At 38.4% G+C, this 18,918-nt stretch overlaps 1 protein-coding gene across 1 annotated transcript in view; it reads right to left on the bottom strand.

Annotated features, from left to right (window-relative positions):
* The window catches only part of CEP192 (centrosomal protein 192), a 68,910-nt gene that overhangs the window by 34,713 nt on the left and 15,279 nt on the right, over positions 1 to 18,918 (bottom strand). The window contains exons 12-27 of the mRNA XM_048940600.1: positions 18,263 to 18,388; positions 17,239 to 17,384; positions 15,822 to 15,868; positions 14,358 to 14,490; positions 13,892 to 14,046; positions 11,284 to 11,421; positions 10,676 to 11,021; positions 10,196 to 10,333; positions 8,226 to 8,290; positions 7,959 to 8,150; positions 6,966 to 7,089; positions 6,190 to 6,320; positions 3,813 to 4,851; positions 3,566 to 3,692; positions 2,588 to 2,759; positions 173 to 1,070 (exon numbers count right to left, since the gene is read on the bottom strand). Of these exons, the coding sequence (XP_048796557.1) occupies positions 173 to 1,070; positions 2,588 to 2,759; positions 3,566 to 3,692; positions 3,813 to 4,851; positions 6,190 to 6,320; positions 6,966 to 7,089; positions 7,959 to 8,150; positions 8,226 to 8,290; positions 10,196 to 10,333; positions 10,676 to 11,021; positions 11,284 to 11,421; positions 13,892 to 14,046; positions 14,358 to 14,490; positions 15,822 to 15,868; positions 17,239 to 17,384; positions 18,263 to 18,388 (3,977 nt within the window). The remainder of the gene's footprint in view (positions 1 to 172; positions 1,071 to 2,587; positions 2,760 to 3,565; positions 3,693 to 3,812; positions 4,852 to 6,189; positions 6,321 to 6,965; positions 7,090 to 7,958; positions 8,151 to 8,225; positions 8,291 to 10,195; positions 10,334 to 10,675; positions 11,022 to 11,283; positions 11,422 to 13,891; positions 14,047 to 14,357; positions 14,491 to 15,821; positions 15,869 to 17,238; positions 17,385 to 18,262; positions 18,389 to 18,918) is intronic.

Below are 18,918 nucleotides of genomic sequence, written 5' to 3'. Positions count from 1 at the left end.
TCAGAAGATACCATTAACCAAAGAAAATCAGTAATATCATTTTTCTCAATTATCAGCTTGCATAAAGAATAGCTGTGGTCACACACAATCCTACATTTACTTACTCCTTTATAGTACTTTTAGCTATTCCTGACCACAGCTATTTTAAAAGCGCGCTTTAAATAAGCCTTACCAACACCAGGTGACGTCGAAAAGTCCCACTCATTTCTACTAGTCCCAAGGGGTTGTACAGTACACGATCTTATATTTAAGGTATTCTTGCTCCAGGAAGTAGAGTGTGGATGACAAAGTGCAGCTGTACCCAAAGAACCGGGACCAATATTCGAACCCAAAGGGATTCCTGCTGGAACTGGATTTTCCACACGTCCTGCTGAGATGCTGGAGTAAGGAAGCCCTGATGGTGGTACACTAAAACCTGCAGAGCTGCAGCCATGAAACTGAGGTAAAACTTTGTTTCCAGTAGATGGTATGTTTCCTAGATGCTGCTGTGCAAATTGAGTTGTTGCCAAGGAATGGCCTGGAAGTAACGTCGCAACAGAAGAAACTGTTTGACTTTCAGAGGTAGTGATGTGGGATTTAAAGCTTGAAATAGGAATATACTGTTCACCAGGAGCGTTTTGATTTATTGGAATACAAGTTCTTAATCCAGGATATACAGGCAGCGCATTTAAGGATGGCAATCCCTGGCTCTGTGCTTTATTTGTGCGATCCTGCCATGCTTCTTGTGCACCAACATTAACAGGAAGTGGCTGAAAGACGCAGAATTTACTTGCAAGAGCTGATATAACAGGGTCTAACTCTTTAAGAGTTGCTGCTACTTTTGAGGCAGCAGATGTAAGCTGCCTTTCATTCTTTGGAAGATCTTCCTTGGTCAGTTCTTGACCTCGTCCTTCAAGCTTTCTTTCAGGATGCGCAAGTTCATTTTCTTCTGATTTTTGATCAACACTGAACTGTATTCCTTTGCGGTTTCTTTGGCACAAGTAGTCTTCTAAATTCTTGTTTGTTTGCTCCTGTGAAGGAGTTGGGCTGGCTCGAATTATTGTTGTACTTAGTTCACTTGCATTTTCACTCTAGTAAGCAAATGTGATACACAGTATTACGACAAATATTACACATTCTGGAAAAGCAAACAGGATTCATGAAACAGACCCTAATATTGGTACCGCCAGCCATTACCATTAAGTGATCAAATTTGTCAAGTCTTGTTACAAAAACAAGACTTCAGACATCTGTGACTATCTACTCTGAGAAAGAAAGCCTGTTGCTTCAGCCTGTTTGCTATCTGAAGTCACATGTAACTAGGTGTACGGCATCTGCTCAATATGAAGCCAGTTTTCTTCACAGCAGCCCTGTGGTGCTATGTTTTGGATTTGTGATGAAAACAGTGTTGATAACATACTGATGTTTCAAATACTGCTGAGCAATGTTGGCAGAGTCAAGGTCACCTTTGTTTCTCACTTCACCACAGCAGTAAGTGAAGCTGTGGGTGGGCAAGAAGCTGGGAGGGGAGATGGTCAGGACAGCTGACAAAAAAGAAATACTCCATACATTCAGAAATAAAACTGTAGCATATTTTTTCCAGAGTAACTGTTCCTTGGAGATTGCCTGGGCATTGGTCTGCTGGTGGTGATTTCTTTTGCAACAATTATATCATCCTTCTCCCCCCCCACCGCCTCGATTTACTTATCAAAGTCCTCCCATAGACCTGAAATTTTTAGTGTTTTTCTCATACCTACAAATGAAAGATACATCTAGCAGTGAACATTTCTACTAACCATTAGAGAAATTCAAAAGTAATTAAGATGTCGTACCTATCTCAGTGGAAGTTTAAATGGCATCTCTTATTTTTGTAATCTAAGAGATTTTGAACTTGTTTGTTTTAAAGTTTCATCCACATGGTTGCACATTTTGGAGGGGGGAAGCATAACAAAGATCTCAGATTCCAAAGAAACCATGGACTGAGGTAAGAGAATATTAACTATCTCAATCAGCATAAGACTGCAAGTCTGAATTGAAGTTTCACTCTGAGATACACTCTTTACTAAATCAGTAAGAACAGTGAGAATGATTATCAGAGGTAGACCAATGGTATTTTCAGTCCTGAAATAATTGGTGGAAGCTAAAATATGCATTGATAAACATTTCTTAGGTTGTAGGCAAAGGGAAGCACTCTTACCAGAAAATGAAACAGAAAGGGAGCCTCGGGTGAAAAAAGCAGATGAAGAGCCTGCTAACTGCTGCTAGAATGCTGCACTGCATTCCAAGAACAGAATTACTCAAGAAGCAACTCAGAAAAACATGGGAAAAAAATACACCAACTCTAGCATTTTCCAGAAGTCCGTTGAATGGTTTACTCTTACATTCACGAGGGTTTGTAATTTAACAAAACCTACTTCAGAATTTAAATTCCTGAAACTTGGGAGTAGGGAAGAAAAGAGGGAAAAGCACAGTACCTTTTTGCTAAGCACAGTGTACACCAAACTATTCTGAAACCTTTCAGGCTGTTCTAACCATTAAAATGATTTTGACCATGTAACAGTTCGTAGGGCAGAGCATAGGACATAATTACAGTCATAGATTTTCTTACCCAGTGTGTCTCTGGATCACACATTACAGATGTATTCTTAAGCGTACTGTCAGATTCAGAGACATATGTTAATCTGCTCATGCTTGGGCTTGAGTAAACTGACTGAGATACAGTACTCTCCTTGCAAGATGATTTTGGATGATGTGATGTGCTAATAAAATCAGCCTCAGACCTGAAAAACAGATAGGAAGTATGTCAGACGACACAGAACGCACGCCCACAAGAAAATGAATTGCCACTGCCCACAGTATATGTTTAAAACCACAAGACTTGGTAGCAATCCTATAATTCACACAGCTCCTCTTATTACTGGAACTCATTTAAAAAAAAAAAAAAAAAAAAACACACATTACCCATTCAGTTGCTAAGAAATGCTGAAATCTTGGGGACAAAGTTACAGTTTCAAATATGAAAGTGCTCATAAGTAATACAAATATTCCTAATTATTCTCTCACCACAAGCAGTGACACGAATTAGAGAACAAAACTGACCTAAATACAACTTTAAAAAACACAACAAAAACCAACAACAACCCAGGCCATAATTGGTTGTATACAATATCAGGCTTTGCTATTACATAACTAGAACCATAACAAAAAATAAATAAAAACTCAATACTGCAGTTAACAGTTCCATCATCACGAAGGTTTAAGTATCCACAGTATCTGACTAGCTACAGGCTGAGTATTCTGTACTCTTGCATTACTGGACAATCCTGAGCAGAAACAGATACACTCCTGTCCAGCAACTCTATCATCATACCAGCAAGGCAAATAAATCAGCAATTGCTTAAGACTGCTCCTCCACACATACATTAAAACTTAAGAGTAAGCTTACACACAGAACAAAGTCCTAGTCTTAAAAAAAAAAAAGTCTTCTATAAACTGAAGTCAAAAGCAATATTTACTTTAAAACCTGATGACTCCAAGATCCCCATGAAACTGTAGCAATTCTTATAACCCACGCTAAAAAATTTACCCTGAAAATGCTGTTCCAGAAGTGTCACTAGGAGAAGAGTGAATCAGCGGTGAAGTTGAAGGCCTGAAGCTATACTGCTCATCCTCCAAAGGCTGCAAGTCACATTCAGGGAGCATGGATTGATGCTCTGATAAATAAACAGAATTTTATAAGTGTATAAGCACAGGAAACAAGTCCATTTTCAAGAAAAGCCTTTCCTGCAACTGGTTGCTTTCATCTTTTTAGATTGCTAGTTACAATTACTTACCACCACTATTTTGGCAAGTTGGAGAGAGCTTCTGAAAAGTTACATGTTTCACGCTCCCACTGCCAGCAGCACTGCTCTCTTTGGCTCTCTCCTCCACTTTTGTGCTCTGCGTCTCTTCATCAGGGTTCAATTTTTGCACAGGCTTTGCTTTTGTAGGACTTACTGAGACATATTTACCAGGTTGTTTGGTAGATTTTACATTGCTGAGTGGCACAATGTTTCTTGTACTTCTCTCCAAATCATTACATGGTTCGGGAACAGCATTTTTCACTTGATCTACTGTTCCTCCATCTTCCCTGCTACAACATCTGCTAGTAAGATTGTCAGCCTCCTGAGCAAACAGAAGTCTCTGTGCCATTTCCCTTTTAGATGCTAAAGGAGTTTCACATGTCTGTGCTTTGTTTCTACTAGGTGAAGTTTGGATATCCAGCACATCAGATTTAAGAGTAGCACTCATCAACTGCACATGTTTACTATTTAATATATCAGATAACTTTTCTGAATACTTAATGCTATTTGCAGCTCCGTCTTCATGCCTGGAAGCACCAGATGAGCTAGAGATATTCTGAGTACCATTTTCTGCATTAAAATAATCCAGAAACTGCTTCTCTATTAGTTGCTGCTCATTATGATCATTTAAAAAGTCTTCTACAAGAGTTTCTTTGTTTCTCACTTCACCCATTGAAGTGCTTTCAGACATACTGTTCTGGACAGGTGTCTCAAGTTTTACAATACTCTCACGCTCACTTTCATGTCCCATCTCATCTGTTTTTTTGAGATATTTTTCCATATCAAATGTACTGTTTTCCACATGGCTGGATAATGCCTGATCAGCTGTGAGTTCCATCTCTTTAACAATTCCAGGAAGGAAACACTTTTTTCTATTTTTATTGGAGAGTGTCATCATCATAGCAGCCAATTGGGAAGGATCAGCACTGCAAGAAGCATTAGCAATAGCAGAGGCAATTGTGCTAATACTGAGGACAGAGTCAGAATGATTAGATAAGCCACCTTCCAACTTGTCTTCATTAACTCCACCCTACAACAAAGAAAAACAGATTAAGCACCAAATGAAGAATGATTTTGTATTTGAATTTATGCCAGATGTGGAATACCTGATATTATATTAATATTTCTTGTTGCCCCAGGCTTAATCTGTTGCCAAGGAGAAACACCACAACAGGAAAACCACTGATTTTCCAAGACTGCTTGCCATAAGGATTGCCTGCTAGGAAGCTTCTGTTCCTTTAAAACTTGGCAACTTGATACACATAAAATTCTCCTATCTGCCTTAACTTGGTTTTAGGGACTACAAGTAAATACAACCAAAGACAGAGTAGGGAGGAAACTGACCAAACACACACTATCTTCCCAAATAACTTCCAATCATCTGCCTCTCAACAAAGCGAAACAAAATCAATTCCACGCTTCTCTGCATCTCTGAAGTCTCATGACTTACTGAATTTGCACACCCTATTCTTAGCAAAACACTGGCATAACTAGGCAATGTCACCTCTAGATCATAATCTCTTCCCATCTCTCTTGTAGATAAGATTTCTTTTTGTGAACTTGCATTTGTGTCCTCTCATAGATATCCACACAAGCCCTCACGGTATCCTCATAAAAAGACTATTGATTTATGGAGTGGACAAGGAGATTATGACTAAGAACTGGCTGTAACATGTTGTTATCAGGGCACACAGTCTATCAGGAGGCTATGAGTAGCCTGAGGTCCATAACGAGGTATCCCAGGGAAGGATGTTGTGCCAGTATCATTATCAGTGACGTTGATAATGGAACAGAGCACAGCCTCACAGCAAGTCTGCAAAGGTGTGGTTCATACATAAGATGGGCTGGCTGAGTTCAGAAAGACCTCAGCAGATTGGAGAAATAGGATGAAAAATATTGTGAATTTCAAAGAAAAATGCCTTTCAGCCTGGGGAAGAATAAGTCCTTGCACCAGTACTGGTTAGGGACTGACCAGCTGGAAAACAGCTTGGTAGAAAAGAAATCAGAGGTCCAGGTAGTCATCAAGTTGACCATGAGCCAACAACATCCCCTTGTAGAAAAAAAAAAAAAAAAAAAAAAGCCAACAGCAATCTATGCTGCAGCAAGAAGAGATTGATCAGCAGGTTAAAGGTGCTGTTTCTTCTATTCAGTGCTGGTACGACCAGACCTACTTCATAGATCATAACAATCTAATGAAACTAGTCTAAGAAGTGAAAGACTTCTGCTAGGATTCAAGTTATCAGCATAAAAGGCTGAAGTAGGTTGAGATTGAAGTCTAAACTTAACCTTACTCAAAGAAACAATAACAACAGAAGTGACTTTTGTTCAAGTTCACACTTGTAATTAATAGAAAATACGAAAAAAATACCTTTGCTTCACTTTTGGAAGCAGTTTCTGTATTAATGCCTTTTTGTATTCCAGCTGCAGCCTCCACACTACACCACGCATCTTCGCAGCTGGTAGAACTCACATGTTCCTTTGCTTGAGCTTCCAAGTCTTCTAAGAAGAAAGAAAAAGACCTACAATTAATTTCTGCTGCACCTTCTGGTCTTTACACATAAGATTTTGGAGGAATTTCCTTATTCTTCCTTTAATCAGATATCCCAGGAGTATAATTACTTATTTATTCTAAAAGATGGAAGGAAAAGTTAGACTTGTATATACACACACAGACAGTTATAACCCGACTACTACTTTCCCTACATCCTCTACATCCAAATGGAAAATAAATCAACTTCCTGTTCTTGTGGTTCATTCTTTTTGTTGGGCTTCTTGTTGTTGTTCTTTTGTCAACACAACTATATAGCTTTTTCAATAGGTAAACCCTGAACATGCTTTAATTATTACAAGACATTCTGGTATTTATCCAGCATCTGAAAATGTGGAAGTAGCCAGGGCAATCCAGTTAACTACTTGGTATTGGAATGCTCTCACAAAACGCTTTAGGGTTTGTTTCTTTGGTGTGAATACCTTCCATCTTCACCCTCACACACCTGAAAGTGATTAAGATGATTACAATGAGTTTATCACATACTTCTCTCCAGTCTCTATCACATACTTGTACAGTCTTTAACAGTTATACACAAATAACTCCTCGTTAATGTTACAACTACTGGTCTGAGGTTCATCCTGCTCTATAATTACCTGGAAACACTTCAGAAAATTGTGAAGTTTCTTGGGTAGTGTCACCTACTGATGCATCAAATTGCCTTAGCAAAGCAACAGGTTGCCTTGTCTTCGGAGATGTAATATGGTAGCCAAAAGAAGGCTATAAAAAGAAAAAAAAAGAGACAACCCAGAATACAACATTAGTAAATTCAATCATGAAATACCCACAGTTCCAGTGGGTATGCAAAGTAGTTTCAGCCAGTGTCTCCTCAGTTGGTATTTGGCTGAGAAATAACATATGCCTCCTAGCTTTGTAAATGCCTACCTGACATACATACAATGCTATTTAAATAACAAAAAAAATAAAAGCATACAATGCACAAAAATGAAAAAAAAAACAGCAGAAAATGTATTTACACCAGTTAGACAAAAGAAAGTACATGTGCTCTCATCAGTTCTGCAGCAGTACAGAACATGCTCACTCTACCAGTACACTAGGACAAAACTGAATTACACAAGCATATCCCCTTATACACAACTCTCAGGTTCTGTTTGTCTGCAGCATAGGTGAGATACTGTCTACCCAACAGCAGGTAAGAAACACATAAAAGTCTATTGGTAAGCTGGGGTCTAGATGATTATGCTTTTACTGGAAGTGAGCTTTTGCTTAGATAGCACAATTATCAACAGCCATTTAGAGACACCTCACTCAAATTTCCCTCTTGGTAGTGTTCCATTCAACTCTGTGGACTGCTTGCTCTTATCTCCAGCAAGCAGCCTGTAACAAGGCCTACCTTCCCTCTCTCTAACCCTATGTTTTGACCAAGAATTAATTATAAAGATTCCTTGGTAATACTAGTCATCCCTTCACATCATAAATGTCAAATGAGAATCAAAAAACAACTCATCCTTGTTGTATATGCATACAGAATTAGAAGCAGTTCTCAGAAATAGTTATGACAACAACAAAAAAAGCAGTTCTGTTATTTCTTATCCTTCTCTTGCCTCTCATAACACTGAGATACATACCCGTTTCACATCGCTGCCTCCACCAAGACAACCAAGAGCTTCAGACCTCTGACCAAAGAACTCCCCCAGAGACAAACGTAAGTAGCTGGCATCTTTACTAACATCAGACATTTTTGGCAGAAGGCAGCTGCCAGCAGATTTCCATGAAGAATTTGCTAATTCAGATGCATTTAGAACGTCTACTTTCTCTGCCTGCAAAGAAGTGACAAAAATTGTCATTTGTAAATAAATGGCAGTTATTCTGCCTGCTTTCAGATCATTACTTACCTGCAAAAGTCTGTGCGCTTTCTCAAACTCTTCCTGGTCTTGTGCAATCACTGCTGCTGCTTCAGCTTAAAATCAAAGAAGACATTTATTAAATAAGAGTTGCCACTACTATTCTGCATCATTAAACTAAACTTTGAGGTAAAGATGCTTAATTCTACATCCAAGACAACTTGGGGCAAACCAGGAGTTATTCCTCACATAATTGCAAGAAAGGTTTATGTGAAGTTGGTTTAAAACAGCATTCCTTAACCTTTAGGCACCCCAGTAAAAGAAGCATTTGGCTAGCTACCTTAGAGCTCAGTACAGAAGGCCTCTTATAACCTTGTCCTGAAAGCAAATTATATTAATTATTGGTTCTGCTATCTATACTAGGTAGAACAGAGCTTCCAAACCAACTTAGACAACATTCAGGTTAGAAAATTAAGTGCTGAACTTAAGCAAAAGAAAGAGATTGGTTCAGTTTGTATCAGTTCACAAAATACCTGTGCAAGTTAACATGGCCAAAGTTTGCTGTCAATAAAAATTACTTAAGGGAAGTTGGAATTTCGTTGCTTTTGAGGAAAGCAACAAAACTGTAACACCTCTTTATTAAGCAATCCAACTATAATTCCTAAAGGCAACCTAGCACTGTTAGTGACATGCAGTCACAACCAACTGAATTTTAAGTCACTAACAACTCTTCTTTAATCCTCTATATAAGACAACTTATGAGGACTTCCTGAAGCATTAAACTGTCAAGTGAGCAACACTGCACTACTCTGTACAAACAAGCAAACTAGCTGAGAGAAAAATGCCATCCGTGCTGAATCCAATCAGGTGGAAAGCATCATTTCTTTAAAAACCATCAGGTAAGGGAAAAGCTAATGAGCCCTGGAAAAAATTACAGCAGACAACTATTCTAAATAATTTGGTAACTCGAGTCTGAAATGCAGCCAGGTATCCGAAATATCCTGCTACTTGAGAAATAATGAAGGAGCTCTGCTTTGCTGACACAATAAGTAGGGAACTTTCCAGCAGATAATCTTATTTGTTTGTTCCAACAGAAAACCACACAGCGCCGACAAACAATTACAACCCAACAGCCCTGCTTGACCTTGTGTTCATAATAAACAATACATCATCATACACTGCATCCTTTCTGAAAGAGAGAGCAGCCTTGAGCAGACATCTTCAGAATACCATCCACACGTCAGCTTTAGAAACAAAGGGAGTAGGAGAAACTCCGTTGCATACAATGCTGAAATCTGTATGGTAAGACAGTTGTTCACAACACATTTTGGTGCTGAGGAATTTATTTGCCCACAGCACTACATGCATACTACCCAATCTTGTACGACAAACATAGACTCTCATGAAGATCAGCCTGAGACAGGTAAAGGAAAATTAAAACTGAAGTAGAGAAAGGTTCAAAAAGCCTAGAATTTCTTAGAAGAGTCCTGTAAATGGCCCTTAGTGACATTTTGCAGTACCAGTGCTAAGCGTAAGCACTCAGCACCAAGACATTCCCAAGAAGTTCACAAAAATCACCAGCCAGAGAATTCAGCAGCTCTTTTCACATTTACTTGCTTGTTTACATAATAATTTCTTGCTTACAGGTTCCTGTCTTATAACCATCATGCAGTACAAAACAATGGCTTCCTCTTCTTGATGAAAAGAATAACAATAATTAAAATTCTAACCAACATTTCTGGAAATGACAGACAGAGTAGCTATTTTTCTCATACAGTTGGTATCAGTGACACTCTTACTGGGAAGAGTAAGAAACATGGAAATAAGCTGTCAACTGAAACTATCATTATATGCTGACGAAAACAGCTTTCAAATAAGATTTAGTATCTAAAGCCTACAGGCTTTCAATACTAAACACCATTTATTTTTAAAGTGGAAAAAATAAAAAAGGAAGAGAAAAAGTTTCCTTAACTATACTAACAGATAGGAACAGCCAACTAAAAAGGAAAAAGATTACATACATCCAGTTATGAACTCATTTATTTTATCATCCTCAGACAGGTTTAAATCTTGTTCTCCATCAAACGAAGTATAGTAAGCAAGATCAGTCACCCATTTGCCTTCTTCATTTTGATAAACAACGCTATGTGGTGCATCACCTGAAATATACAACAAATGATGCCTAGATGATTAAAATAAAAGGAACGAGGCAAAATGTCTTGAATTTAAATGAATCCACTCACTAAAGGCCAGCAACAAGTTATTGTAGATCAAGTAGCTGCAATTTCAAGTTGCAGCAGCTCTGCCAAAGAAGCAACTGTTTGCAATAGCCATCAATCAGTAATTTATAAAATCAAAAACAATTTATTCAAGTTACATTTCTTCTTATTTATAAAGAAATCGTGGATTTTTTTTTTACTAAAGAAAAATGCACAGCTTACAATTTTATTTCTTTTTCCATGCAACAGTGGCATAGTTATGTTATATATAAAACAACATACCTGAGTCCGTTGTAGCTAAACTTTTATTCTGACAGCTGTCTGCAGTTGGAGACAAGTAAGTATCAGAGAGGCCAACCTCACACCCAGTTGCACCTGGGACAGCTGCAGGTTCATCTGCACTAAGAGGAATTCTAGGATTGGTGTAGTGCTCCAGAAACCCTTCTGCTGGATGTAGTACTTGACCATCAGGAGCAGCAGACTGATGCTCAGAGGACCATACTTCCTGCTTGGAAAAAGCACCCTCGCCATCAGCTCTATGGCTGCTGATGCACTGAAGATACAATGAATCTAAACACAGCTCAGCGGCACTGCAGGATTCCAGCACATCTCTGCTGGTCATGGAATTCTTAGGAAAAAATATTAAGTTATTACAGTTATTCTTAAGTGTCAGAATTGCATTTGTTAATTGCTTGTGTTAATAGTTCTAGGTACAAAATAGCCAAGTTAACCATGGCTGAAAAACATATTCAAAAAAAACAAAGCCTTACTATTCATCTTTTCTAAAGAAAGTTTGGGTTGTTAGTTCAACCTCTTATAAGTTTAAAATCACAACCATATTTATTTTATGCTAGCCTTATTCTACATATATTTAAGAGATAACTCCATACCAGCTGTCTTCTTGGTCGGGGCAGTTTTTCTATTTGCACAGGACACCCAGTCATCCCTTGCTTTTGTGATCCTTCATCACTAGCATTTCCTGAGTCTCCTCCTGTCACAGCCTGGTACATATTGGGATCCTGGAAGTCCTCAAAAAAAGGAAATAAAAATTTTAAGTTACATCACATCCACAATGCTGAAGAGAAAAATAAAACACACTGATGGCTATGCCAGTCCACCAATCTGCCTTCAGTATGTACAGAGCAAGAAGATGGGGCATCTCTTTTCTTTTTAATCCCACTATGTTATTTCATTTTCTTTAACAAGGGCAATGTACTATTTCTTCTCCAAATCTATCACTGAATGAGAATCCCAGCCTGGAACCTTTTGGCACCTACCCCACTGCCCATCTACAGCCACAGTGAAGCAGCAGCATCTTGCTCTATTTACATCAAGCCTGAGGTCAGAGAACACAGCTCTGCTGGTCTCACTCTTCGCCACGGCCACACGGTCTTGAAACAGTCATCTATTCTATTCCTCACATACAGCTGTCCATCAACAACTGGCAACCTGTGCAGAGTGCCATCGAAAGGGTTAACACATCACTTCCCACAGCCTGGAATTTTTGAAGTCAGGTGGGAAATTTATGAAGCTGTTAGACAACACATCCTTAGAATAATCATAATCTTTGCAACCACGATTCAATTAATCACACTTCACTGTTCTGGTCAAGCATGTAAGTATCAAGTTTTCATTCAGGATTACAGACACCGAGCAATCTGTAAGAGAGAAATGGTGTTCTAAGACAAACCACCAGGTAGCTGTTGCTCTCTGCTTACCTTCCTCACACAGACTTCAGGAGACCATTTACTCCCTTGCAAAAACAGCCTCATGATGCTACATGTTTAATAAAACCTTGAAGACTATGACCTCGGTAATCAAGCTGGTGATTGAAAAGCTCTTCATAAAGACTAGTCGTACAAAATGAAATAAGCATTGATGCCAGCAAACATTAAAGTATTTGTAAAAAGAAAAAATAAAACAATCCTTCATCAGAAAAGAAATCAATTTGCTTTCAACAAGATGATCAACGTCTTAAAAGAAAGCTCCACACTGTCCTTTGAACAATGTTGCATTTAAACTATAACAAAGACTAGCAAAAAGTTACAACTATTAAAATCATTTCCTGTCATAGAACCATCAAAATAAAATTTAGCGATGCCTACAAAGAAAATACACTCATCTCCTGGAATTTACAAGATATGAAGATGGCCTTCCTTGCAGTTCATCCAACCAGCTTGTTGGGAGTGGAAGGAAGAGGTAAAGCTAGCGTTTTATGGATATTAGACAGCATTAAGAATTCCTTGCACTCAGATGCTGGTAAAAAAATCATGGTTTCATAAGACTGCAATATTAGTAAAGGCTTTTGCTTGGTTACCAGTAATATTGTTTCCCCTACTGGACCTGAGGGGGTTCCAAATGCATACCTACAAGCCTGATACTAACATCAGCAGTGGGAAAAGTAGAGAAGGTGCACCATAATTCATTCAAGCGAACACCTCAGAGTTGCAGTAAGTTCAAACTCACATACACAAGAAGCAGAACTCCAAAAAGCAGCCCCTGAAACATTAGACTGAACTGCAGCACAGACTGAACTTGTCAAGCAGAGGCTAGCTCTTACAGCAGCAAGTGCTGACTTGCATCCTACCCCACTGTTACTTTACTCTAAAGGTCAAGCTAGAATATCAACAGGTGATGCTGAATTGCTAGCAGCTATTTAAATAAAGAGCTGCTCAGGTCTTTATTCCTTTTTCTCATCCTACAGCTTAGAGATAGAAGAGATTTTATCTGAAAAGCATACTTACAATAATAGGACTTAAGAAATGAAGTCTTAAGCAGTCCAGCAAGAAAAAGTCCATCTTCAGGAAATACCATTGATGTTATGTTAGTTATTAACCCTAGGACAGGTCTCCATCATATCAGAGGGCAGTAATATAGCCTTAGCACTTGTGTTATTTACCCCTTTGCAAGATCAAGTAACAAAACTGACTGCACAAGGTCTGGAACTGCTTATCAGGAGAAAGAAGGCCACGACAAAGACGAGTGTAGAAAATGTGAACGAAGGCCTAAATAAAGACAACAGCATAACAGGAAACCCGTGAGCATTTCTGCAAGCCTTCCAGATTAATGTCGCTTGGGACAGCCAACTACTTACCTAATTTCCCCATGCCTTATCACATAAGCAGAAAGATCCTCTGTAACAAGCATATTTGTCGGCTGCTAGCTCAGCACTATAAGATAATTAATACAAACACTGCTATGCTATTTAGCTTCTTTTGTTTCTTTTTATTTTTCTCCTAGGGAAAACCTTGCATAGGGAAAAGAAAGCCAGAATCTCGTTTAAAGTGCTTTGTTTCCTGCTTAGAGCTATATTAGCTATCAATCATAAAAAAAAAAAAAATAAGAAACAAGAGTCCTTTGCTTAATGCTATCTGTTGGGTAGTGTTTGGGTTTGTCACGAAAGAATATCTTGTCCACCCTGGCAGACAATTCTCAACAATACTACTGTGTTTCACAGCCATTAGGAATACTAGGTTTGGAACTCCATCTTAAACTTACTTGAAGCAAGCCATTTTCAGGAAGCTTCAGAGCTTTACAGCCATCTGAAAGCTTCCCTATGTCAGTGTCTCCTCTGGTCACTTCAGGTGGTATCAGCTGCTCAAAATAAGCTTCCAGTTGGTTATCAAAGAACTCTTCATCATCAATATCATCATCTATTGAAACAAAAGAAAACATCCCATTCACCCTTCAGAGGTATTTTATAAATCACCTGGCAGGCTATCAGAGCAACTCCATAATCTTTAATGCATCAAGACACATTCATACAGTCGGAGCAGAATGATCCTGTTTTTCCACCTCAAAATAAGTTGGGTTTTCTGTAATTTTCTTCACACAAGTTTTTGATGAAGTATTTTATACAGAATTATGCTTAAGTAATACATTTCTCCTCAAGTAGGTAGCAGTGTTATGTCAGAATTCTAAATATAACTATCCAGAGAAAGCTATAAAGTTACAAATCCCTTACCTGTGGAATCTCCTCCTAAGCTTGAAAGAGATGAGAGTTTCTCATTTTCTAAAAAACTTGAAAGACTAATGCTAAGATGATCACTTGAGGTTTCAGTTTCTACCAGTTTTTCTGAAGGTTCAGATGGAGTAACCTGTGAGAAACATCCATATGTAAATCTGCCTGTGAATGATCAGCTATTGCATAAATCCCCTAAATAAGAAGCAATTAAAGAGGTTTAAGTAACATTTTAAAACTCTACCCCTTCCTTCTTACACATCCCAGGAAGTATTCAGCTCCAGTCGATTTTGCCTTCTAGCTTCCACAAAGGAAACATGCAAGAAACACAAACATCATAAAAGAGAAAAAACACCTGAATAACACCAAACTTGAAAGATCTCAGAACCAAAATACTGAACTACTGCATTAAGGAGTTTATTAGGGAAAAAAAAAATCCTTCATCTTAAAGTGCACAGTAGGAAATACACAATAGGTTTCTATAATGCTAAATGAATGCTTCTTCAGAAATCATACACCAAAATCAAACTCCTGTTGTTATTTTTTAAGAAAGCAGTAACACAACGCCTACTTTGGATTTAGTCTCACACTGTTTCATCTCTGACAGCTAGGAAATATGAAAGTTCAGAAAGGACAGATGTTTTGAAAGAGAGGTACTACTTTTCAGTGACAGACTGAGAGCATTCCATTGGAAGTCACAGGCCCCTGTGGCCCATAAAACACACACAAGCACAAACACAGACCAAATGAAAGTAAACTAAAGTAATTTAGAAAACACCAGCTGACACATCAAGAAGCGTACAACTGGACAGCGTCAGGCTGCAGCCTGAGGTGTGTTTTCTACAAGTGCTGTGAGCTCTCATCCCCATCTGCACCCATAAGCATCAGCTTCTCTACAACAGCAGAAAGCAGTTGAAGCACAGCCCTGCCAGTACCTGATGCAGCTGTTTTCAACAATGGGAAAAGAGAGAAAAAAATCCAGGTGCAACAAGACTGAGGTCTTACAAATGGTGTGGTTTATGTTGGGAACACTGAAGAAGTCATGTGAACTAATATTCCTCTAAGCAATTAACAAGTATAAAGGCATCACAGATCAGACTGGTAGCCTATTTCAACTTCCAAAAGCATTCAGAAAGGTTCCTCCAAGACTCTTCATTAGGGCAAACTACAATTGTGCTTAAAAGATTCACACATGGATAAAGAATGAATGACAGCACAAGGTAGGAATAAACAACAGCTTTCACAACAGAGAGATCAGGTGGAGTCACACTCCCGTGGTGCTAATTATGTGAAGTGATGTGGAAAACAGAGGCAAAATGAGACACGACATGCTGTTACAGCCTGCAGGTATACACAGCTAAACAATGAACACTGTTGCATCACTTTCTTTTCCTTCCTGAGAGAGAAGTCTCATACAAGATTATTATTAGGGTATCTATAATTTCACAGTATTTAAGAAGTTTTTACCTTGTTATCCTTACTGTCTGGAAGAAAACATATTCCACTTGGTAAATCTGGAACAAAAAATATAGTAAAAATCAGTATATTAGTAGCATAACATGAGAACACTAAGTAGCAACCATTCTATAAGACAGCCTCTTGAAATGTACACGTTATAACAAGACCAAAGTTTCTGCATTCATACAAGAACAATCAAAAGCATCTTGGAAACAATTAAAAAGGCAAGGTTTCAACAGGGCTAGAACTGTAAACAGCATGTAGACAATTACTGCCTGAAGGCTTTCTTACAAGCACTGTGAAAAAGGAGAGAGTGGCACATTACAGAAGCAGAAACGAGCATTATGTTCCACTGTTTCATTCCACTGTTGAGACAGTATCTTCTCTTAAAATCATTTGTAAGCAGCTTCCACTTTTCTACTGTATTCTCCCATAACCAAATCATGTCCCACAAGACAGAGCTAACATCTAAAATACAGATGTTAGCTGAAAAGGTTCATAATTCTTCAGAAACAAATGGGAACAAAAAGCAGTTTCCAGGCTACAATCTTAAGCTTCAAATACAGCACAACTTAAAACTGAATAGCCAAGTAGCAATGCTCAGAACCAAGCCCAAACAAGGCACTCCCAATTTTCCAAAGCATCTTGTTCCTATATTACTGTCACTTCCTTAAGCCTAAAAGGAGAAATGGCTGAAGACAATGCTTCAATGAACAGTGGTTTATCAGGGTGCATTTATATTACAAACCATGCACTTCCTAATAGAACGTGTTGTCTACTGAATTATGAATGCTTACCTCACAAAACTGCAGATAGCTTGGAAGAAGGTAATGACTAGAAGTATTTATGAAATCTACTCTCTTGAAGGAGCCAAAGGAATTTGATCACATTAGAAAAATCCCTCTCCCTTACGTATAGTTAACATCAGTAACTGTACTTTCAAAGCAAGTTACAGAACATTGTTTTGCTTCTGCTGTTCCATTCACACTTCAAGAAGGAACAGTTTTCACAGCCAAGCATTCCAAACTACTTTTCCATATGTTACACTAAAAAAAATAAATATGAGCTTCTACTTTGTACAGCCACAGCCGAAAAATAAAAATAAAAATAATAAAAAAAAAAATCACTCATTATTGGCTGGAATAGGGCAAGAAAAGAAACATCAGTTAAAATACAATCTCATAAACCTGCATCTATTGAAAGAGAAGGGGTAGAAAACAACTCTGTACATTGTCATCACATTGTTGGACTTCTGCTCAATCCCAAGCTTTTTGCGTTTTCAGTTCGTACAAAATAAAAAGATTCTTTTCCAAATCCCATTTGCACTATGCCACAAAACACTGAAATGGTGAAAAACTCCACAACCACACTGTAATAAGGTAACTGCACTGAGAGCAAGTATGTAGTTTTCCTTAAAGTTTAATACCTTCCAATCGTTCAAGCGGTAATAAGGTATCCTGACTGTGATTCGAATGCTCAGTGACGTTCTGGTCTTGATCTCCAGCCACGGAATAGGATTCTCTCAGACTAACAATTGCAGGCTGAGGTTCTTTAACCAACTTAGCAACTTCCCTAAAAAGAGAATTATTTCAATTTAAAATACCATAATTATATGTAATCAACATCAGCATACGACATCTCTCTACATAAAGATTTGAGAAGTTCTCCAGTTTTCACACCTTCATCCCTGGGAATTTCGCTGTTCCCATTAACAAATCCTACACACGTCACCTATCATTTTATAATAGAGGAATATTATCAAGATCAAGGGCTGCTGTTCCACAACCTAAAATGTCCCAGAGAAGCACCTAGAGCTATTTAATGTTAATATATGTGCATGTCTGCCCCCATTTTGTTGTTGTTGTTGTTGTTTTGTCCCCTATTTCTTCTTCTCCTCCGCATTTTTGCAGCAAGTGAGGAAAGCCCAAAGGGAAGAGGTTCCTGCTGGGAAAATTCCATGATCAAATTGACAGCAAGTCAAACAAAAACTAAACAAGATTTTCCTAAGCCCATAAATACCAGCAGGTTGTTCATAACATTAAACTGGAGCAGAAATATAAAGAACGGGATTTACAAAAGCTGCTACTGAATAGAACTACAAAGAATTTCACTAATTCTGCTCAAAACTTACTTTTCACTTCTGATAGCCACATACACAATTAGCTTACTGGGCTAATCAGAAGACTTTAAAGTTTCCACATTGAGTGAAATGAAACATTTTTGCATTATGCATTAGCTCTATTTAAATTTGAAAAGTCTTTTTAGAGCAGAGAATGGGATGTTTGGCAGGAGGATACATTACTATTAGAGACCCAATTTGGCTTGGTTTTTATGGCTGATAATTTCGTTTTCAAAACCCAAACATATTCCATGAGTAGCCCATTGCATATACAAATCTAAATACTATGTTGCTATATGCTTTTTAGGAACAAATTAACAGCCTCACTCACATGTCATCGTGAAAACTGATGGCAAACTTCCCCATTGGCTCAGGATCCAACTGGCTACCGTGAGAAGATAGGGATGCAGCTAAGTGCTTCCCTTCTTCTAAATAAGATGCCCGGATATCAGAAACCCTGAAAGAGTGGGGAGGGAAAACACAATTGTTGTGATAAGCATCTCTATTTTGTAATCAAATACAATTCTTTCCAGTTCTTTGGTAATCACTGATCTCCCATGTGTTGAATTACTTGAGTAGTTCTGCATTTTCTTGCCAATCTCTATAGAAGGTATGTTTTGGTACTCAGAACATTCTCTAATCTTCTGAAAATAGGATCACAGACTCATTAAGGATGATCATTAAGACCATCCAGTCCAATCACAAATCAACATCACCATGCCCACTAACCACAAACCTCAGTGCCACATCCACACGGTTCTTGAATACCTCAAGGGATGGTGACTGCACCACCTCCCAGGGCAGCCTGTGCCTCTGCCTCACCGCTCTGAGAAGCAATTTGTCTTCATATCCAACCTGAACCTCCCCTGGTGCAACTTCAGGCCATTCCATCTCATCCTATTGCTGTTACCTGGGAGAAGAGGCCAGCCCTCACCACAACTTCCTTTCAGGGAGTTGCAAGTTGTAGTGAGCAATAATGTCTTTCTT

Source organism: Lagopus muta, chromosome 3, assembly GCF_023343835.1.
Source record: "Lagopus muta isolate bLagMut1 chromosome 3, bLagMut1 primary, whole genome shotgun sequence".
In the NCBI taxonomy this organism is placed as follows: domain Eukaryota; kingdom Metazoa; phylum Chordata; class Aves; order Galliformes; family Phasianidae; genus Lagopus; species Lagopus muta.
This window is presented reverse-complemented; position numbering and strand designations above follow the sequence as displayed.